At 38.1% G+C, this 23,734-nt stretch overlaps 1 protein-coding gene across 9 annotated transcripts in view; it reads right to left on the bottom strand.

The window, feature by feature from the left end:
* The window catches only part of SPATA1 (spermatogenesis associated 1), a 161,093-nt gene that overhangs the window by 70,463 nt on the left and 66,896 nt on the right, over positions 1-23,734 (bottom strand). For 6 of the 9 annotated variants that reach the window (XR_007516682.1, XR_007516680.1, XM_049879623.1 and 3 more), the window contains 3 exons: positions 15,786-15,964; positions 12,626-12,724; positions 11,264-11,351 (listed from right to left, as the gene is read on the bottom strand). Coding sequence is in view for 6 of the 9 variants with exons in the window: in XM_049879623.1 (XP_049735580.1) it covers positions 11,264-11,351; positions 12,626-12,724; positions 15,786-15,964 (366 nt within the window). In the remaining 3 variants the exon portion in view is untranslated. Of the gene's footprint in view, positions 1-3,224; positions 9,498-11,263; positions 11,352-12,625; positions 12,725-15,785; positions 15,965-23,734 lie in introns of those variants that run through there. The other 3 variants (XR_007516681.1, XM_049879624.1, XM_049879626.1) reach the window with 3 other exon arrangements.

Here is a 23,734-nt window from a genome sequence, read left to right as displayed (position 1 = left end):
TTCATTCTCTTTTGCTCCATATGAGTAGAGATCAATAGTTGATTCTTAGATGGCTGCTTGCAAGCGTTTAAGACCCTAGACAGTACTCATCAAACTAGGATGCAAAACATTATCTTTGTGAACTATCATTTGCTAACTGACTAAGTTGTCCCTCAAGACTATGATCCCAAGCCTTTTAACCCAGTAAACCAATCCTGCAATTTGTTTGGATGTGTCTAGGAAGTCTCTGTAACTGTGCCCCCTTTATGGTTGTTATATATGTGGACATATATATAGTGCATACAAACATGTATATACAGATGCCTACAGAGATACCTATACATGCATGTGCATTTACTTGCACATACCTTTCTATACACATAACAACCAAAAAACCCAAACGTGTTGCCATCAAGTCAGTTCCAACTCATAGTGACCCTACGGGACAGAGGGGAACTGCCCTGTAGGGTTTCCAAGGAGTGGCTGGTGGATTTGAACTGCATCAATATCTACCTATATAACCACACTCGTTTTTTGCTTGTTTTTACTGTTACTGACTTCACCCATATTTGGTCTTGTCTTTCCTATTACCAAAAATAAAAAGTGTCTACTATCTAAAAAGTGATTCCCCCCTCCCTCCCTCCCATTCCTGGTAAACATCAAAGAACTTTGCTTTCTGTGCGTATATTATTACTTTTTATAACAGTGAGACCATAGAGTATTTGTCTTTCTGTGATTGACTTATTTTACTCAGCATAATGTCTTCCAGATTTATCCATGTTGTAAGAGGTTTTATGGACTCCTCATTATTCTTTATATTTGTATAATATTCTGTTGTATGAGTGTACCACAATTTGTTTATCCATTCATCTGATGATGGGCACTTAGGTTGTTTCCATCCTTTTGCTATTGTGAATAATGCTGCAATGAACATAGGGGTGCATATGTCCATTTGTGTCACTGCTCTTATATCTCTAGGATATATACCTAGAAGTGGGATGGCTGGATCATAAGATATTTCTATTTCTAACTTTTTGAGGAAGTGCCATACTGTTTTCCATAGTCTGTATATCAGCAATGTATAATAAGAGTTCCAATCCCCTACCAAAACTTCGCCAGCATTTGTTGTTTTCTGTTTTTTTAGTGCCATTTTTGCAGGAGTGAGATGGCATCTCATTGTAGTTTTGATTTGCATCTCTCTAATGGCTCAGGAGCATCTTATCATGTATTTGTTGGCCACCTGAATGGTCTCTCTGTTGAAGTGTCTGCCAATGTCTTTTCCCCATTTTTTGATTTGATTGTCTTTTTGTTGTTGAGTTGCTGAAGTTTTCTATATATTTTAGAGATTAGACCCTTATCAGATTATCTTTGCCAATGATTTTTTCCCAATCTCTAGGCTCTTTTTTTACTTTCTTGGTAAAACATTTTGGTAAGCATAATGGTTCAATTTTTAGGAGGTACCAAATATCTGATTTATCTTTTGTGGTTCTTGCATTTTTTGTTTTGTTTGATAGGCTATTCATGCTAAAGGTTAGGTCCTCTAATTTTGACCCTATGTTGTCCTCCAGGAACTTTATAGTTTTAGCTTTAACATTTAGGTCTTTGAGCTATTTTGAGTTTTTGTGCATAGTGTGAAGTATGGATACTGATTCATTTTTCTGCATATGGATATCCAGTTTTGCCAGCACCATTTGTTAAAGAGACTGTTTCTTCCCCTTTGAATGGACTTTGACCCTTTGTTGAAGATCAACTGTCTGTAAATGTATGGGTTTACTTCTGGGTTCTCAATTCTATTCCATTGGTCTGTAAGTCTGTCATTGTACCAGTACTGGGCTGTTCTGATTACTGTGACTGTACAGTAAGTCTTGATATTGGAAAGTGTGAGGCCTCCTACTTTTTCTTCTTCTTCAATGTTGCTTAAGCTATTCAGGGCCTCTTTCCTTTCCATAAAAAGTTGGAGATTAGGTTTTTCCATTTCATTAAAGAATGTTGTTGGGATTTGGATTGGGATTGTATTATATCTACAGATCACTTTTTGGGAGTATTGACATTTTTACAATGTTACGTCTTCCAATCCATGAGCATGATATGTTTTTCCATTTATGGAGATCTCTTTTCTTGCAGTAGTGTTTTATAGTTTTCCTTGTGTAAGTCTTTTACGTCCCTGGCTAGGTTTATTCCTAGGTATTTTATCCTTTCAGGGGCTATTGTAAATGGTACTGCTTTCTTGGTTTCCTTTTCAGAGTCTTCCTTGTTAGTGTAGAAGAGCCCAGCTGATTTTTTTTCTTTTTTATTGAACTTTAGATGAAAGTTTACAGAACAAACTAGTTTCTCCTCAAATAGTCAGTACACACATTTTTGTAGGACATGGTTAACAACCCCATGACATGTCAACACTCTCCCTTCTCAAATCTGGGTTCCCTGTTACCAGCTTTCCTGTTCCCTCCTACCTTCCAGTCCGTGCCCCAGGGCTTGTGCACCCCTTTAGTCTTGTTTTGTTCCATGGGCCTGTTCAATCTTTGGCTGAAGGGTAGAACTCAGGAGTGACCTCATTACTGAGCTGAAAGGGTGTCCGGGGGCCATACTCTCAGGGTTTCTCCAGTGTCTGTCAGGTCAGCAAGTCTGGTCTTTCTTTTTGAGTTAGAATTTGGTTCTACAGTTTTTCTCCAGCTCTGTCTGGGACCCTCTATTGTGATACCTTTCATAGCAGTCAGTGGTGGTAGCCAAGCACCATCTAGTTGTACTGGACTCAGTCTGGTGGAGGCCATGGTAGATGTGGTTCATTAGTCCTTTGAACTAATCTTTCCCTTGTGTCTTTAGTTTTTTTCATTCTTCCTTGCTCCTGAAGGGGTGAGACCAGTGGAGTATCCTAGATGGCTGTTCACAGGCTTTTAAGACCCCAGATGCTACTCACCAGAGTAGAATGTGGAACCTTTTCTTTATAAAATATGTTATGCCAGTTGAGCTAGATGTTCCCCGAGACCATGGTCCCCACAGCCCTCAGCCCAGTAATTCAGTCCCTCAGGGAGTTTGGATGTGTCTATGGAGCTTCCATGACCTTGCCTTGTATAGGTTGTGGTGGCTTCCCCAGTACTGTGTACCGTCTTACCTTTCGCTAAAGTTACCGCTTATCTATTGTCTATTAAGTGTTTTTCCATTCCCACCCCTCCCCTCCCTCGTAACCATCAAAGACTTTTTCTTTTTGTATGTAAACCTTTTCATGAGTTTTTACAGTAGTGGCCTCATACAATATTTGTCCTTTTCTGATTGACTTATTTCACTCAGCATAATGCCCTCCAGATTCATCCATGTTATGAGATGCTTCACAGATTCACTGTTGTTCTCTATCATTGCATAATACTCTATTGTGTGTATGTACCACAGTTTATCTATTCGATCTGTTCATGGCCATCTAGGTTGTTTCCATCTTTTTGCTACTGTGACCAATGCTGCAATGAACATGGGTGTACATGTATCTATTCGTGTGATGACACTTTTTTATGTAGGATATATGCCTAGGAGTGGGACTGCTAGATCATATGGTATTTCTATTTCTAGCTTTTTAAGGAAGGGCCATATCACTTTCCAAAATGGTTGTATCATTTTGCATCCCTACCAGCACTGCATAAGAGTTCCAGTCTCCCCACAGCCTCTCCAACATTTGTTATTTTCTGTTTTATTGATTTGTGCCAGTATTGCCAGGGTGAGATGGTATCTCACTGTGGTTTTGATTTAGAGCCCAACTGATTTTTGTGTGTTGAATATAGACTATGATCTTGTACAGTGCCATTTTGCTGAATACTTTTATTAGTTCCAGTAACTTTCTTGTGGAATCTTTGGGATTTTCTATGTATAGGATCATGTCATCTGTGAATAAGTACAGTTTTACTTCTTCGTTTCCATGTAAAAAAAAAAAAAAAAAAGAAACCCGTTGCTGTTGAGTCGATTCCGACTCATAGTGACCCTATAGGACAGAGGAGAACTGCCTCATAGAGTTTCCAAGGAGTGCCTGGTGGATTCCAAGGTTACCAGGCGTAGCTCTTAACCATTACGCCACCAGGCATCCTCTCCATGTGGATACCCCTTATTTCCCTTTCTTGCCTTATTACTCTAGCTGGGACTTCCAGGACAATATTGAATAAGAATGATGATAGAGGACATCCTTATCTCGTTACCACTCTCAAGTGGAATGCTCTCAATCTTTCTCTGTTGAAAATAATGTTGGCTGTTGGTTTTGCATATATGCCCTTAATTATGTTTAGGAATTTCCCTTCTGTTCCTATTTTGTTGAGAGTTTTTATCAAGAAAGGGTGTTGGATTTTATCAAATGCTTTGTCTGCATCGATGGAGATGATCATATGATTGTTTGTTTTATTTATGTGGTGAATTATGTTGATTGATTTTCTAATGTTGAACCATCCTTTTATCCCTGGTACAAATCCCACTTGGTCATATGTATTATTTTTTTGATATGTTGTTGAATTCTGTTGCCTAGAATTTTGTTGAGAATTTTTACATCTATATTCATAAGGGATATTGGTCTGAAATTTTCTTTTTTAGTGGTGTCTTTGCCTGGCTTTGGTGTCAGTGTTATGCTGACTTCATAGAATGAATTTGGGAATATCCCTTCCTCTTCTATGTTCTGGAATAGTCTGAGTAGAATTGGTGTGAACTCTTCTATGAATGTTTGGTAGAATTCTCCGGTGAAGCTGTCTAGGCCGGGGCTTTTTTTGTTGGGAGTTTTTTTCATGACCTCTTCAATTTCTTCTTTTGTTAAGGGTCAGTTCAAATTTTCTACCTCTATTTGTGTTCACTACTATTTGTGTTAGTTTTAGGTAGGTAGCGTGTTTCTAGAAGTTTGTCCTTTTCTTCTAAGTTTTCAAATTTATTGGACTACAATTTTTCATAATATTCTCTTACGATCCTTTTTATCTCGGTTGGTCCTGATATAATATCACCCATCTTATTTGTTATCCTGGTTATTTGCATATTCTCATTTTTTTTCTTTGTCAGTTTGGTCAGTGGTTTATCAATTTTATTGATCTTTTCAAAGAACCAACTTTGAGTCTTGTTGATTCATTCTATTGTTTTTCTCTTTTCTAGTTCATTTTCTCTGCTCTGATCTTTATTATTTCCTTTATTCTGGTAACTGTGGGCTTCTTTTACTGCTCCTCTTCTATTTGTTTGAGTTGTAGCGCTAAGGTATTGATTTTAGCCCTTTCTTCTTTTTGATATGTGCATTTATTGCTGTATATAAATTCTCCTCTGAGCACTGCATTTGCTGTATCCCAAAGTTTTTGGTATGTTATGTTTCATTTATATTTGATTCTAGGAATTATTTTAATTTTAATTTCTTCTATTACCCAATAGTTTTTAAGTAAGATGTTATTCAGTTTCCATGTATTTAATTTTTTCCTTTTCTTTATTGATTTCTAGTTTCATAGCATTATGATCAGAGAAGGTGCTTTGTATTATCTTGATGCTTTTGAATTTATTGAGGTTTGCTTTGTGGCCTAAAATATGGTCTATTCTGGAAAATGATCCATGTGCATTGGAGAAGAATGTGTACTGTGCTGCTGTTGGGTGGTGTGTTCTTTATGTCTATGGGGTCAAGTTGGTTGATTATATTATTTAGATCTTTTGTATCTTTGCTGAGTTTCTTTCTAGTCTGTCCATCATCGAAAGTGGTGTGTTAAAGTCTCCTACTATTATTGTAGAACTGTCTATTTCTCTTTTTAATTCTTCTATAGTTTATCTATTTTAGAGCACCATCTTTGAGTGTGTAAATACTTATTATGGTTATGTCCTCTTGGTGGAATGACACTTTAATCATTACATTATGCCTTTCCTTGTCTCTTATAATAGATTTCGACTTAAAGCCTATTTTATCAGAGATTATTATTGTCACTCCCACTCTCTTTTGGTTACTATTTGCTTGATATATTTTTTCCACGCTTTGATTTTTAACCTATTTATGTCTTTATATCTAAGGTACATCTCTTGTGGGCAACGTATGGAAAGGTCATGTTTTTTTATCCATTCTGCCACTCTCTGTTATCTTGACTGGTACATATAACTATTTACATTCAGTGTGATTATCGAAAGGCAGGAATTTACTGCTGTCATTTTGTTATGCTTCTTTTTTGTGGTGTTAACGGTTTCTTTGTTCCACTTAATTTTCTGTGCTGAATTCTTTTTGTTTATGGATTTTCTTTTCATTTCCTTCACTGTTGATGACTTTGTTTGTTTTTAAATTTTCTTTATTTTTTATTTGATTCTTATTTTCTTTGTGGTTACTCTGAAATTTACCTTTATCTTTCCCAGTTTACAACAGTCTGTTATATCTTGACATCATCTTGATTTCCTCTCCATATGGACGTTCTATAACTATACCATTATTACCCCTTTTGTTTTCAAGTTGTCGTCATTTACAGATTGACATCTCTAGTTCCCTATTTTCAGTTTTGTAGCATTATTTTACTTTTGACTTTTTTTTTTTACCTGGATTGATTATCTGGATGATGCTGTCATTTGTCTTAATCTCAGGTTGTAAGGTTGGTCTGGTTTTTACAAATTCTCTTAATTTCTGTTTATCTGGGTATGTCCTAGTTTCACCATCATATCTGAAAGACAATTTTGCTGGATATATGATTCTTGGCTGGCAATTTTTTTCTTTCAGGGTTTTATATATGTCATTCCATTCCCTTCTTGCCTGCATGGTTTCTGCCAAGAAATCAGAGTTTACTCTTATTAGTGCCCCTTTGCAGGTGGTATTTTGTTTTTCACGAGGTACTCTCAGAATTCTTTCTTTGTCTTTGGTTTTGGAATGTTTGATTATATGTCTTAGTGAGTTTCTTTTGAGGTCTTTCCTATACGGGGTTTGTTGAGCTTCTTGGATGGAAACCTTCTCATCTTTCATGATATTAGAGAAGTTTTCTGCCAGTAAATCTTCCACAATTCTCTCTATGCTTTTTTTTCCTTCTCCTCTTGTTCTGGAATTCCAATTAAATGTAAATTATTCCTCTTCATAGTGTCCCACATAACTCTTAGGCTTTCTTCATTCTTTTTTTTCCTGATTGTTCTTCAATTAGTATCAAGGGATTTGTCTTCTATTTCACTGATTCTTTCTTCTGTTGATTCATTGTACTTTTATGTCCTTTTATTGAGTTATCTATTTCTGATATTTTACTATTAATCTTCTGGATTTCTAGTTGTTGTTTTTGTATGGTTTCTAATTGTCTGTTTGTCATTTTGTTCTTGTATTGTTCCCCTGAATTCTTCTAGGGTTTCGTCTGTGTTTTCCTAGATCTCTTTGAAGATCCAATATATAAATCTTTTGTATTCCTTGTCAGTTTGTTCCATTAGCATTTTTTCTTCAGGAATGTTTGCTGCCCCTTTATTTTGCTCAGTTGTTTGAGCCATCTTACCCTGTTTCCTCATAGGATTTGTTATTGTCTGCTGTCTTCGAGGCATTAAGTTTGGTGCCAGCAGTTAGTGTTTTCTGGAGGTCAGGACAGGACTTCTCCATATCCACTGTGAGGGAGTGAGACCCTAATGGACAGAGTATGCCTGCTGTAAGTGGACAAACTGGCATTTCAGTAATGGTGAGGTATCAAGGGGTCCCAGTGCAAGTGTAGATGGCCTGCAGGAACTGTTTGGATGTAGACTGTGTGCTGTTGCAGCTGGGAGGATGTTAGATGAGAACACTAGGGTCTCCTGCTCATTGGTTGGCAGGGGTGTAGATGGCACTTGTCAGGATGTGACTGGCATTGCTGGTGAGGTGACATGTCTGTCCAGCTGGCACCTGGGAATGGGTACAGGGACTGTTCTTGCTGGGTGCTGGGTTGGATCCTGTGTGTTGGATCCTGCAGTTGCCAGGTGATCAGGGCAAGGGTGCACAGGTCACTGGTCACTGGGTGGATGCCATGGAAACTTGTACCACTGGTCCTTGGGCTGGCAGGGCAGCACAGCACAGGGGTGTTCAGAGCAAGCCAGCATGAGCCTGCAGTTACAGGTTCCACTGCACATAAGCATGTGCTGTGGATCACCAGTGGGCGTGGATGTGTGGGTATGGGTAGGTGTGATCTTGAGTCCCTGGTCACAGATCTGCTAGCATGGGAATGCATGACGTGGATCATCATGGGTGTGGCTGCATGGGAATGGGCTGGGATGGGCCCAAGCCTCCAGTGCAGGTCCAAGAGCATGGGAGTGTGCATGCTGTGGATCACCAGGTAAGGAGGTGGGGCTCACTGCTGGTCACTGGGAGGGCAAGGTGGGGGAGAAGAAGAAGGGGGGAGCATGTTTCCCCAGTCTAACATGGATACTGGGGCACTCCCCGCAGAGTGCAGCCAGCGATCAGAACCTCACCCTGACCAAATGTGAGGAGGGGAGGATTGTCCAGAGCCCAGTCAGGTGAGTTATCTTTAGCTGCCACTTCAAGGATCCTCTGCTTCACCAATGCCACGTGCCCAAACAAGCAGGGATCACCACTGATGAGTAGTTCTGTCCTATTTTCTGGCTCCCTCCCTGCTCTGTAGTCACCTGGAACCTTTAGGGCTCTCACTCGCCTTCCTGCACTTTCCCTCCTGAGATCCAGTTCAGGTTCTGCTCACCTTGGTTTCCTTCAGGTTTGTCTAGACAGTATCTCTGTCTCCTATTGGTAATTCCATGAAGTGGCCTTCCTGTACTCCTCACCTGGGAGTGCTGCTCCCATTGTCTCAAGATGGTGATGCTGTGCCAGGCCACTAGGTAGGGTGCCTACAGTCTGTAAGTCTCCTGGTTAGAATTTTTCATTCAGTTTTTCCTTTCCTTTGGTGTTTGATCTAATTCTTCACTCTTTTGGTTGCAGTTCTCAGTGCCTGGATTGTCATCTGTATCTGTTCCACTTGGTTTCTCAGTTCTTTGCTGCAAGGGGATAGCATGGTATTTGTGAATTAACCACCGTCTTTGGTCTGTCTCCTTTTTTGTCTGTCTTTTTAATGACCTTTTGCTTTCTTCATGTATGATATCCTTGATGTCATCCTACAACTTGTCTGGTATTAGTGTTCAATGCGTCAAAACTTGCATTACCACATGATCTCTAAATATAGGTGGGATATACCCAAGGTCGTACTTTGGCTCTCGTGGACTTGTTTTATTTTCCTTCAGCTTCAACTTGAACTTACATATGAGCAATTGATGGTCTGTTCCACCGTTGGCCCCTGGCCTTGTTCTGACTGATGATTTTGAGCTTCTCCAACATCTTTTTCCACAGATGTAGTCAATTAGATTACCGTGTATTCCATCCAACTAAGTCCACGTGTGTCTTAGGCTGGGTTCTCTAGAGAAGAAAAACCAGTAAAGCAATAAACATATAGATAGATAGATAGATTTACATCAATGAAATGGCTCACACAGTTGTAAAGGCTGGAAAGTCCCAAATCTATAGGTCAGGCTGGAGGCCTTTCCTGACTCAGATGGCAGCAGGGGCTGGTGAACCCAAGATTGGCAGGTCAGACATCAGGCTTCTGGCTCACAGTCTGTGGAGACGGACAAATCCCAAGATCAGCAAACAAGACAGCAGGTAAGCTGCTAGTTCAAGTCCCCAAAACTGGGGGTCATACAAACAGGAGCAAGCTGCTGGATCCAGAGTGAGCAAAAGCCCACAAGCCTTGCTAGAAAGTCCCCTATATTGGATGCAGGCTACACCCCCAATGAAACTCCCCTTTCAACTGATTGGCTGCTCATAGCAGATCCCATCATGGAAGTGATCACAGTATATCAGATCTCATCATGGAGGTAATTATATAATTATACAACTGCCAAACTCCATCATAACTGCCAAATGACTGAGCTATGGCCCAGTCAAGCTGACACACAACTTTAATGATCGCAACATATATAGTTGCCATTTATGTTATTGAAAAAAATGTATTTCCAAGGAATAAGTCATTGATCTTTCAAAATTCTATCATGCAAGCTCTGGCATTTCTGTCACCAAGGCCATATTTTCCAACTACCTATCCTTCTTCGTTTCTAACTTTCGCATTCCAATCCAAAGTAATTATCAATTCATCTTGATTGCATGTTTGATCAATTTCAGACTGCAGAAAGTCTTCATCTTTCGCAACAGTGGTTGGTGCATAAATTTGAATAACAGTCATATTAACTGGTCTTCCTTGTAGGCATACGGATATTTATCCCATCACCAATAGCATTGTACTTCAGGATAGATCTTGAAATGTTCTTTTTGACAATGAATGTGACACCATTTCTCTTCAATTTGTCATCCCCAGCATAGTCGGCCACGTGATAATCTGTTTCAAAATAGCCAATACCAGTCCATTTCAGCTCACTAAGGCCTAGGATATCTACCTTCAAGCATTCCATTTAATTTCTGACAATTTCCAATTTTCCTGGATTCATACTTCATACATTCCACATCCAATCATGCCATATCAGCAAATGAAGGTCTGAAAGCTTGACTCCATCCATGTTTTTAAGGTCAACTCTACTTTAAGAGGCAGCTTTTCCTGAGTTGTATTTTGAGTTCCTTCCAAGGTGAGGAGCTCATCTTCCAGCACTATATCAGACAGTGTTCTGCCGCTATTCATAAGGTTTTCACTGGCTAATTTTTTTAGAAGTCAATGGCTAAGTTCTTCCTAGCCTGTCCTATTCTGGAAGCTCTGCTAAAACCTACCCACCCTGGGTGGAAAAAATGATGATTCTACCATGTTATGAGAATATCATATTTCCTATTTACACAATTGTTTATGTAAAAGCAACTGTTTTCAGAGTATATGCTGAATCAGTATTATTTTCATATTTCTAAAATTTAAAATACTAAGTTCTTAGATACTAATCCCTGGATGCTTTAAATAGCAAGTTCAATATACCTATTCTTTTAGATTTGCAGATTCATTTTAATTAAAATACAATGAACAAATTAAGGATTTACATGTAAAAATTATTAAAATATGATTATGTAACGTTTTCATTATAATTAGATTTTATGGCCATGATAGCTATTAATTTTAAAGACAATTTAAGAATGAAAAATAATTATAACATGTAGTACTATAAAATAATATGTAACAGACTTGAAATCTTCAAGAACAACTAAATAGCCACCATTTTCCTTTATGTTACATCTAATATTTCATGAAACACTTTGTACTACCCACATGAAAAATAAATATAAACATGAAGATTTATATAAAACATTGCCAAGGAGAAAAACGGTTAAACAAGTCTGTTCAAATAAATATTTAAAAATTTTAACAAGCAAACTTTTAAATTGGCATACCTATTTGAGATTGTAAAGATGTATTAATTTTCTTCTGTGCCAGTTCAGCTTTCAATACGCGTAAATCTGAAACTGCTTGTTTTCTCATCTATAAAGAGAATTAAAAAACGAACCTCATCTTACCCTTCTAAAAGTGCATCATAATTTTCATGTAAATTAGGTTTTTTCTAAAATGCTTTGTCTTCTCTTTTTTGCCTTCCATTCCTTTACTATCAGACAATGTTCCATGGCTATTCATAGGGTTGTCACTGGCCAATTTTTTCAGAAGTAGAGTGCCAAGTCCTTCTTCCTAGTCTGCCTTAGTCTGGAAGCTCTGATGAAACCTGCCCACCATGGGGAACTCTCCTAGTATTTGAAATCTAGAATTGCATGTCCAAGCGTGTAGCCACTTGTCACATGTAGTTATTTAAATTTAAGTAAAGTAAATTAACTAAAATATAAAACTCAGTTCTTCAGTCATGCAAGCTGTATTTCAAGTGCTCAATATCTTACGGGGCTAGTGGCTACTATTTCAGATAGTTCAGGAATAGGACATTTCCATCATCACGCAAAGTTTTATTGCGCAGTGCTGATTCTAGAAAGAGGTCATTATTTTGTACCATCAAGCTAGTTCTGATAAAGAGGTGAGTTGAGGGCATGCATGTAATTATCAATCTTATTCTCCAGTCCTGTGTAGATACTTGGCATGAAAATGTACAATCTTCTTCTGTTTTCTGTTCAACAGAGATTTTATGACATCTGTACTTCAGAGATTATGCCTATGATATGATTATTATACGTAATTCTTATCAAATAAGTAAAACTTACCCAGTACCCTCAGCTAAGCTCTACTATACAAAAGGTCTTACGGGAGAAACAAAATTAACTACGGCACAATATCTACCTTGAGGGAAATTTAACAACTAGTAGAAAACTCATGATTCATATTAAATAATATATTACAATATATATAAAAATAACCAGAAAAAATGTAATAATTATCCAAGAGAGGGGTAAAAATTAAATGAGAATCTAGAGGAGAGCTCAATGGTTTGTTAGCAGTGTTTATGAATGACTCTAATAAAGGATAACTACTTCTTTTAAAACATTTTATTAAGACTCTGAGTCACAGAGTCCTTTTCCTTCAACTAATTCTTCTTAGTGAAATTTCACTAAATTTTACTTTGGCCTTGTTATAAAATGCTGCTCCTCATAAGATTGAGTTATTCTTGCATCTTTTCACTCATGCCTTTTGCTATTAAGGTAGCAACTTTAAGACAGTCAATCCTGACTACCCTAAACTATGGACATTCAAAGTTAAAACACCAAAATATTTTATTTAAAGATAAATTTTGTAATCTGATTGTAAGAAATGTAAATTACCTTAACTTCTATTATGAGTTTCATTTTGTCAGTATCCAATTTTCTCTTAAGTTGGTCAATTGCATGCTGTACTTCAGTGATCTGGATTATAAGGTAGTTCTGTATGAGATATAGGAAGACATCTTTATTAGGCATAACAACTATATATTTTTATTTTTAACTGATTTGCAAATGTAAAGTAGAAAGTGATAACAAGTATTAAAAGAGCAAATCATGAAAATAACCTATACTATAAAATAAATTTATTACTATTTATCTACTTATTTCTTGCATTTTATGAATGTCTTTTTCTTCTGTTCTACCATTCCTCATTTACTACCAAATAAATACATATTTGTAAAAGTTATTCAATTAGCATCATAAAAACCAATAATTGTTACTACAAAAGGAATATGTTTGGGTTAGGATATTAATAAGACTTTAGAAATTGTCATAGTGCTTTATTAACTGAGCCAGGTTAGAATTCTCTTATAATATTTCACAACATATTTTATATAAGAAACCTGATTAATACAAAAAAAAAATTAACAGAAGAAATATTTTTAGCTACTTTTACCCAGAAAAGTTTATGAGATATAATGGTTCTCAATAAAAAAGTTACTTAAGAATTTTAAGCTGCCTTTGTGAAATTACATTATCTTATAGTCAATTTGATAAAACAGCAAAATAAGTAAAAAGAAAAGTGTAATTGGGACAAACCATTATTTGAACCTATTTGGATTTTATATTAAATTTATGTAAAATGATAAGCTTTTAATATTTTATCACATCTATAGTTAATCACATTTTAAAATCATTTTTGGATAAGTAGGATTACTCTAACAAAAATCACGCTGTTCGATGGCCTCTGAAATTATTTTGTCTGTTGTTTAATTTTATGGTGGAGTTAGTAATAGAATAAGCTTCATGTCTCTCGTCTGTCAAGATTCAAGACTCAATTTCAAGAAAATATGAATTGATCAAAATTTAATATACAGAGGGTTCCCAGTCTGTCTTTAAGTTGAATTTGTATGTAAGTCAGAATAGTTAGGTATGGTTTGTATCTAATGTCAGTTAGTCAAATGTTTGTCTTAGTATATAGTGTACCTCTCTATGTATAAAAAACATTAAAGAAACACTTCCAGATACACTAAAACATCTTTAACACAATAATATAGTAATAATAATAATGTTTTGATACACAGCGCAAAGTAGCACCCATTTGTTATTACGAACCATCGTATGTACCTAAAATTTCTAATATAACAGGCTCTATTTTTTTATTTTTTTATGAGGGTTGTAACTACACGTTGTATTTAAGTCAGGTGTTTGTAAACTGGGGATTGCCTGTAATTTCTTTAGACCACCAATACCTTTAAATTCTGTGAGATTTTATAAAACCAAAAAACGCAAAACAAACAAAAAACAGCCATGTAGTTGTTGTGAAATGAGTTCCTTTACGTGGCCTTTTGCTTTGGTTCCTCAGAAAAACAGCTCTAGAGATTTTTTCCCCTAAGCCCTGAGTTTGCCCTAGTTTTCTACCCCAGAGGGTTTGTTACTTTTGTCCAGGTTGATTGACATTTCCTCGGTAAGCTGTAAACAGCATAATGGTTTGATGCTTTTTGTCTAACTCTTGGCTGCAGCCTGCCCTGCAATTGGTCTGTTTCACACACCTTGGTCAATATACTTATGCAAATAATGTGACTATGGCCTACTATGCAAATGAAGTGATTGAGGCCTACTGAGAGGGGGTTGGTCAGCTCGTGGCTCTGGTAGAAGGACCATGCCTTGAAATTGACCAGGAGTTTGCTTATATATGCAGCCAACTCCCAGAGTTTGGCAGATAGAGAAGGAAGAAGCAGCAGAAAGGAGAAAAGCCAAGAAGAGAGAAGACAGAGAAGAGGCAAGGAAACTCCTAAAAGAGCTGTAACACGGGTCAGGGGCTACAACACCGAAGACAGTGACAGGCCCAGTAGGGGCCCTACAGCAGAGTTGGTGGTGATGGCAGAAGACTGCTGCTAGGAATGCAGCTAAGAGAGCTGAACGAGACTGCTACATTGGCTATGAGCTGGATCAGTTAGCAATGGAGAAGCCCAAGGCAAGGAGGCAGAAGGCAGAGAAGCCTGCGTGGCTAAGAAGGGGCATGAATGGCCAAAAAGAGGATCACGTCCTGAGAGGGCCAAGAGGAACCTGTCCTGAAAGGGCTGAGAAGAGGCTTCTCCTGAGGGGGTGGCGACAGCAGAGATAAGGGCCTGCTTGGTTACACAGCCGAGAGGAACTGAGAGAGCTGCCCTGCACTGAAGAATGGAGGGATGAGTTCTCCACCTCAGGGAAGTACTCCATACTTTGTCTACATGCTTTCTGATGCTGATACTGAGTTGTAGTTTGTTACTTCTTTAATAAAGCACTTAACTGTAAGTATGGTCTATGAGGTCTCTGTGACCATTACAACGGATTATCAAACCCAGCAAAGTAGAGAGTGCTGTGGGGAGGATGGCTGGTGTGAGAATTGGTAAGAAGGTTGGAGAGTGGAGGTATGTCTCTTCTTCACCTTCCAGGAATCAGGTTTGTGCTGATGCTGATTCTCATTTCTCCGCCTGAAGTTAGAGGACTGTGACACTATTAGTTTACATTAGTGGACACCATTAACCCCTGTCTTCGTCAAATACTCCATCTTTTTCCCATATAATCAGAGAAAGTAACCCCATTCTAAGGTACAGAGGTAGAGCCTAGTTAGTGTAAGTCAGTACATAGCATTTGCTGGTAACTATTATTGAATCCAAGAAGTAGGCCTGGTTGGTTCTCCAGCAGGCTAATGGGAAAATTTTATACATTTCATGTTTCAGGAAATAGTTTCTCTCTTATCTAGGAGGCATAGAGCTCTAATTGCCATTGGCAACTCTCTTGCTACCAAGACAAAAAGCAGTTTTAGAATGAAGTCAACACAGAAAATAGGGATGAAATATCAAAAAACCCTTAGACTCTTGAAGACATCCTTAAAATGCTGATTGTATCTGCTCAGCAACCCCTCCCATTATTGAAGTCGTGAATTTTCTCATTGTTTAAGCCAGTTTGTCAAGGTTTTATTGCCTGTGGCCCAAAGCTTCCTAAATATGATAATACTAACATGTATTTTTGAACAGAACCTTTTCAACAGAAAAGGGAACTCATTTAGCAGTACCTTAGAGTCTATCACATTTGCCAAATTCTTTGGTCTCATTTTTATTTCCCTGGCTTCAAGTTGCATGAGCAGTTTTTTATAGTAAAGTTCCAAATCTTCTCGAAGCTTTGTTAAAACCTCCTCCAATGATGCTGTGACTTTCTTTGTTTCAAAGTATTTTTTCTTCCAACCATCACAGGCTATAGAAAAAGAAAGTGAGTTTGATTAAAGGGTTAAACTTTTCATCTTAGAAAGGACTTTACAGTCTCCGTCTGGATGTCAACTTAAACTCTTCCTCCTCTTCTCTTTTCCCTTATATGCTTCTCTATTGGAGCTAAGGGAGAAATGTTTGTTGCATAACAAAAGAACTTGCCTAAAAATACAGTAAAATAGTGATAGATTTATGAACCACAACCAAGTTCTCCTTTAAGCATGGAATTGTTTCATTAAAAAAATACTACCTATACGAAAATGTATATACTTTATTTTGATTAATTTTTTTTTCATATTTTGGCTTGAATTCATTATGTATATAACTAAAACTATGAAAGAAAAAGGCATGTTTTTTCGACTTTTTCATATTTTTTCCAACCTCCTTAATGACTTAGGCTTTGTGAAATCAGTCAACTCTGATTCATCACTTATCAAAATTATTCCCACTATATCTCCCAAATTCTGTATGGCAGAGTTTCTCAAACTTGAGATACTGGGTTGAGAAAATTGGAAATTAAACACTGCCATTTAGGTAATCACTTTGACACCAAGGTGATTCTAAATACAAACTTAACAGGAACACATAGTGCATGCTGGTATACCAGAATATGCTTTTGTTTTTTTCTTTTAGATTATCATAGAAATGAAAACCCCAAATCTAAAAATTCTGTTTACAAATTTGTGGACCCTTGACAGTAGACTTCTGAACTCATTTGAGAAATACTACTTAAGCTTTTGTATTCTGTTTTTTATAAACATAATATCTGCAAAAAAGAATGTCTACAAAAAGATACCATATAGTATTATATATACTATGAAAATATGACATTTCCATCATATTTTTGTCTTAATTTTTCTCTAAAAACCACTATCATTTAGATTATGGCTTTGTTTTTTCCAATTATTGTGGTAAAAATAAACACAACAAAACATACAATAATTCAACAATTTCTCCATGCATAATTCAGTGACATTGGTTAGATTCTTCCGGTTGTGAAACCATTCTCCCTATCATCTTCCAAATTAATCCACCACCATTTGTGTAAACTCAATGCCCCCTAAAGCAAAAACTCTTCCTTTTCTCCCCCCGCCCCAACTTCTGATGACCACTAATAATTTCTGGCTTCTGTATATCACTTTCATATAGTTATTTGTACTTTTGCAACTGAGTTATTTCACTAAGCATAATGTTTTCAAAGTTCTTCCATGCATTAGGACTCCATTTCTCCTTATGGCTCACTAATATTCCAGTGTACATATTAATATATATATATATACCATATTTTGTTTAGCCATTCATCAGTTGATGAACATTTGGTTGTTTCCACATTTTAGTTTCTGTGAAAAGTGCTGCAATAAATTGGTCTATAGGTTTCTGTTTACCTTCCTGCCTTCACAGATTCTAGGTATATACCTGGGATTGGGATTGCTGGTAGTTCTAGGTTTAACTTTTTGAGGAACTGCCAAACTGTTTTCCACAGTTGCTGTACCATTTTACATTCCCACCAGCAATGGATGAGGGTTCCAGTTTCTCCACAACTTTACCAACACCTTTTTTTTTTTTTTTTTTAATCATTGCCATTCTAATAGGGGTGAGGTGGTATCTCATTGTGGTTTTGATCTTATTCTCCCTAATGGCTCTGGAGGAGTCCTGGTGGTGCAGTGGTTAAGTGCTCTGCTGCTAACCAAAAGGACAGCAGTTTGAATCCACTAGCTGCTTCACAGGAGAAAGCTGTGGCAGTCTACTTCTGTAAAGATTTACAGTCTTGGAAACCATGGGGGCAATTCTGCTCTGTCCTATAGGGTTGCTATGAGTCAGAACTGACTTGCCTTGACAGCAATGGGTTTTTAATCACTAGTGACACTGAACATCTTTTCATGCATGTCATGGATTGAATTATATACCCCTCAGAATGTGTGTATTAGCTTGATTAGGTCATGATTCCCAGTATTCTGTGGCTGTCCCCCATTTTGTGGTTGTAATTTTATGTTAAAGAGGATTAGGGTGGAATTGTACCAGGGCCATTCCTGATCCAATGTAAAGGGAGTTTCCCTGGGGTGTGGCCTGTACCACCTTTTATCTCTCAAGAGATGAAAGGGAAGCAAGCAGAGAGTTGGGGGCCTCATACCACCCACAAAGCAGCCCCAGGAGCAGAGTGAGTCCTTTGGACCTGAGGTTCCTCTGCTGAGATGCACCCAGACCAAGGGAAAACTGAAGAGAAGGACCTTCCTTCAGAGTCAAGAGAAAGCCTTCCCCTGGAGCTGGCACCCTGAATTTGGACTTCTAGCCTACTAGACTATGAGGAAATAAATTTCTCTTTGTTGAAGCCATCCATTTCTGGTATTTCTGTTACAATAGCACTATATGACTAAGACAATGTGCTTACTGGCCATTTGAATATCACTTTGGTAAAAGGTCTGTTTACTTTGACAAACATTTTTTAAAATGTCTGCCTATTTTTTATTGGGTTGTTTGTCATTATGTTGTTAGGCTGTAGAAGTATTTTATATATTTTGGATATTAGACCCTCATTGGATATTTGGTTCCTCCAAATTTTCTCCCAATCTGTAGATTGTCTTTTCATTTTTTTGATAAAGTCCTTCGATGAACAAATGTATTTAATTTTTATGAGGTCCCATTTATCCATTTTGTTGCTTGTGCTTTTGTCGCCACACCTGGTAGTGCATCACTAAAAACTAGGCCCCACAGCCTCGCCCTTACATTTTCTTCTAAGAATTTTATGGTTTTAGTTTTCACATTTAGATCCTTCACTCATTTTGAATTGGTTTTTGTGTATGGTGTGAGGCTTGGATCCTGATTCATTCTTCTGCATGTGGACATCCAGTTTTCCCAGCATCATTTCTTGAAGAGACTCTTCCTTCCCTATTGAATGGACTTAGCACTGTTGTCGAAAATCAGCTGACCACAGATGAATGGATTCATTTCTGGACTTCCAATTCTATTCCATTAGTCTATGTGTCTATTATTATATACCAGTACTAGGTTGTTTTAATTACTGTGGCTCTACAGTTTTTTTTTTTTTTTCTATAGTATGTTTTGAAGTTAGCAAGTGTGAGCTCTCCTACTTTATTCTTCTTCAAGATTGCTTTAGCTAGCTATTCATGGTCCTTTGTCCTTCCATATAAATTTGAAGACTGGCTTTTCTATTTCTGCAAAGGTTATTGGAATTTTGATGGAGATTAAATTTATAGATTACTTTGGTTTTTTTTTTTTTTTGGGCAGTATTAACAGCTTAACTATATTAAGCCTTCCAGTCCCTGAACATGGAATGTCCTTCCATTTCTTCTAGTAATGTTTTATAGTTTTCTGTGTATGTCTTTCCTTTCCTGGTTAAATTTACATCAAGGAACTTTATATTTTTAGATGCTATTGTAAAGTGGCAATGTTTCCTTAATTTCCTTTTCCATATGCTCATTGTTGATGTATAGAAACCCAGGGGATTTTTGCATGTTGATTTTGTATCCTGTCACCTTGCTGAATTCATTTATTAGCTCTCATAGCTTCCTTATGTATTCTTTGAGATTTTGAGTCATGTCATCTGTGAAAGGGATAGTTTTACTTCCTCTTTTCTGATTTGGATACCTTTTCTTTATTTACTTTTCTAGCCTAATTGCTCTGGCTAGGACTTCCAGAATAATGCCAAATAGTAGTAGTGAGAGTGGGCATTCCTGTCTTATTCCTGATCTTAATGGGAAAGCCCTCAGACTTTCTCAATTCAGTACAATATTAGCTCTAGGTTTTTCATAAATGCCCTTTATTATACTGAAGAATTTCCCTTCTATTCCTGTCTTGTGGAGTGTTTTTATTATGAAAGTGGGTTGAATTTTGTCGAATGCCTCTTCTGCATTGATTGAGATGATTATATGGTTCTTTTTCTTTGTTCTGTTACTGTGGTACATTGCATTGATTGACTTTCTAACATTGAACCACCCTTGCATTCCTAGGATAAATCTCACTTGATCATGGTGTGTAATCTTTTGATATGTTTTAAGATTCAGTTTGCTAATAATCTGTTGAGTATTTTTGTGTCTATATTCACTAGGGACATTGGTCTGTAGTTTTCTGGTGGTGTCCTTGTCCTTGGCTTTGATATCAGGGTAATGCTCGCCTCATAAAATGAGTTACAAGGTTTTTTTTTTTTTAAAGTTAAGTAGGATTGGAATCATTTATTCCATAAATATTTGGTAGAACTCACCAGTGAAGTATTCTGTTCCTGGACTTTTCTTTATGGGAGGTCTTTGATTACAGTTTCAATCTCTTGTTATGGGTCTGTTGAGATCCATTGTTTCTTCTTGAGTTGATGTGTTTCAAGGACTTTGTCCATTTCCTCTAAGTTATCTAATTTGTTGACATACAACTGTTCACAGTATTCTTTTACTATTCTTATTTCTGAGAGGTCAGTTTCAGTATCTCCACTTTCATTTCTAATTTTAGATATTTGAATGTTGTTTCTCTGTCAGTCTTGGTGAGCTGCTCTGTCCTAGGTCTGTCTACCCGGGTGTTTCAGCCCCTATTTTACTTGCTGCTCCTCTCTGTCCTTGGCCCTACTGCTAAGGCACTGCTACCTGCACTATGCCTGCCACACCACTCTTTATCAGGACTCACGAGAACTCCCACTCACTTCGTGTTCACCTAGCCACTCTGTCCCAGGTCCAACTGTTCAAGTGTTTCCATCCATGCTGCATTCTCTGGGTCTCTCTGTTCCAGGCCCATTTGTTCATGTACTGCAGCATGAGCTTTGCCCAATGCATTCCTCTTTCCTGGAACTTAAACCAGAACACCAGCCTGAGTTGTGCTCACTGAGGCACTCAGTCTCAGGTCTGACTGCTCAAGAATCTTGGCCCACACTGCACTAGCTGGGCCTCTTTGTGCCAGGGCCAACTATTCATGTTGGCCTCTGACCTGTGTTACACTCTGGATCTTTTGCCAGTGACTGCTGGATTGTTCCTAGTCTTTTCTCTCTGATGCACTGGGAGAGGTAAGAGTGGAGGAACCAATCTGCCCAGGAGATCTGATTTTGGCTTCAGAGCCACAGGTTAGTGGCACCATACTGTGTGCCCGAGATCCATTAGCTAGCTGGTGGTATAGGACAGTTCCCAAGAGTTCCTCTGTTGCACTTAGAGCGGGAGTAACTGGGTACCCTGACCCATCTGTCTAGAAGATCTGATTTTGGTTTCAGAGCCAGAGGTTAATAGGTTCCTTTTTGAGCCCAGGAGATTCATGTGCCCACCAACACTGTACACAGGCCACCAGGGTGCTGCCTGGTGGTGGAACCAGGCCTTTCTCTGCCATGCAGGGTGGGGAAAGGGCTGGGGGTTGGGGGGCCAAAAGATCTGCCAAGGAGATCTGCTGTTGGCTTCAGAGACACAGGTCAGTGGGTTCCTTATTGTATGCCCAAGACCTGTTGCCAGCCGGTGGTGTGGGATGGTTTGAAGAAGGCTGTGTTGAGAGGGAGAGGGTCCGGAAGCACTCTTTCCATCTGTTCAAGAGATCCACCCTTGGTTTCAGAGCCAGAAGATACCAGATCCCTTCCTATGCCACAGAGATTTGTGCACCCACTGTTGGTGCTGGTCACCTGCCGGATAGTTGCTGGGCAGCTCTTGGGCCTTACCTCACTCCAATGCTCCCTACACTGTCTGCCCTGGAAATTTGCTCCTGGTTTCAGAGCCTGAGGTTAAGAGGCCCCTTCCCATATGCCTGAAAACCATGCACCCAACAGCAGTGTGTGTAGGTTGTTCAACAGCTACTGGGGTATCCCTCTGCCACACTGGGAGAGGGAAGGGAGGGATGGTGGAAGAGCTGCTTTCTCTACCTTATGATTTCTCCTGGTTTTTATTCATTTTTCAGTTCCTTGCTATTTCTTGTTCATCATTTCAGACCATTTACAGAGTTTTATACTAGATTCTAGTTGCTTTTATTGCTGTTCTTGAGAGGGCTGGGATTTACGATTTATACACAATGCCATCTTCCTGGAAGTCTCTGATTATAGCCATGTACTAATGTTCGACCAATCGTTCCAAATCAGTTTATGAAAGAATTATGTATTTACTTAGTGTGCAATAAAAAGGTTGGCACAAGTACACAGGTGTGCTGGGGTCCTCAAGACTACCCGTGTTGGATGATTTGTTTGGAGGACTCACAAGGCTTAGCATATAGTGTACTCACAGCTAAGATTTATTACAATGAAAGGACAAAAAGCAAAGTCAGCAAACAGAAAGGCTCAAGGGGAGAAGTACAGAGGAAACGAGGCACAAGCTTCAAAGAGTCCTCTTCTAGTAGTGTTACTCAAGATGCACCTAACTGCTTTAGCATCAAATATGTGAAAACCCATGTGAAGTGCTGTGTACTAGGGAAGTTCATTAGACTTAGCGTCCAAGGTTTTTATTAGGGGCTGGTCACACATACACCAAAACTCCACACTCCCAGAAGAAAGCAGGTGTTTAGCCTAAACCATATTGTTTGCATAGTTTAAACACAGTAAACTACCCTTATCAGTCAGGGAATAGTGGAAACACTCTCAAAATCCAGTTTCCCAGATGCCGGCCTAGTGTCAACCTTGTAAGCAGGTCTTTCTAAATATAGCAGTCTTAGACCTGCTATGGTAAAACTGTTTTCTACTCAATAGCCTAATCAAATAACAGCTAGAATTTTAAACAATGCATTTACTATATTTTCTCTACAGAAACTGTATTTGTGATTTTATTTGTCATTTTAACTATCTTTAAGGTACAGAAAGGGTGCTACATTATAAAGTGATTTGATTAAAGTTATATAATCATTTGGAAGTTTAGCTCAAGAGTTATTTCCCTCATGCTCTGCATCCAATCACTCAGCAAGTTCTACTGCTAAAATACTTCCAGGACCTGGCACACTCCACTTTCTCCAATGTTTTACCCCTAGTCAACCCACTATTACCTATACAGCTGCTCCTGTACAGGCTATACTCCATGAAACAGACACTCTGATCTTCCTAAAGTATTTTTAAAGTCATGTAAATCCCTAGTTTAAAATCCTCCAGTGGATTCCCACCTTACTTAGAATAAAATTCAAACTCCTTGACTTGGGCTATCTGTCCCCAGCTAAGCTTTATGATTCTGTCTCCCTCCACATCTCTCCTTGTTTACCATGCTCCAGTCACACTGGCCTTAATACCACAAGCTGATCCCTGTCTCCAGACTCAACATTTGATGCTCCTTCTGTTTAGACTGCTTTTCCTCTAGCTCTTTATACGCCTTCCTCCTCATGATTCAAATCCTCTCTCATTTAATATCTCCTCAGAAATGCCTTCCTTGAACACCCTAGCTAAGCATTTCTCCCCTGCCCTTTACTACACTCATTTTAATTAGCTTCTCAGCTCTAATTTTTTTCTCAGCTCTAATCAGTACCTAATATTTTCTTATTTGTTTATTGTCTGTCTCTTCCTATTAGAAAGCAAACTCCTTAAGGGCAGGATTATGTCTGTCTTGTTCACTGCTGTATTTAAACCACTGCTTGCCATATAGCAGGCTCAATAAATATTCGATGGTTGATACACACCTTTTATTTTGAAACATTCCTGTTCAGATAGAAAGTGACTGATCATTTCTATTTTATAAACAGAATGAGACACAAAGAAGAGGAATAACTTGTCTAAGTAAAATATTGATCTGGTGCTAGAATCCAGGTTCTATTATTTCTGGTCCATTGCTTAAATTTGTCTGATAAAATCACCCTTTAAACATGACCACATACTGAG

This window comes from Elephas maximus, chromosome 3 (genome assembly GCF_024166365.1).
Source record: "Elephas maximus indicus isolate mEleMax1 chromosome 3, mEleMax1 primary haplotype, whole genome shotgun sequence".
Taxonomy (NCBI): Eukaryota; Metazoa; Chordata; class Mammalia; order Proboscidea; family Elephantidae; genus Elephas; species Elephas maximus.
This window is presented reverse-complemented; position numbering and strand designations above follow the sequence as displayed.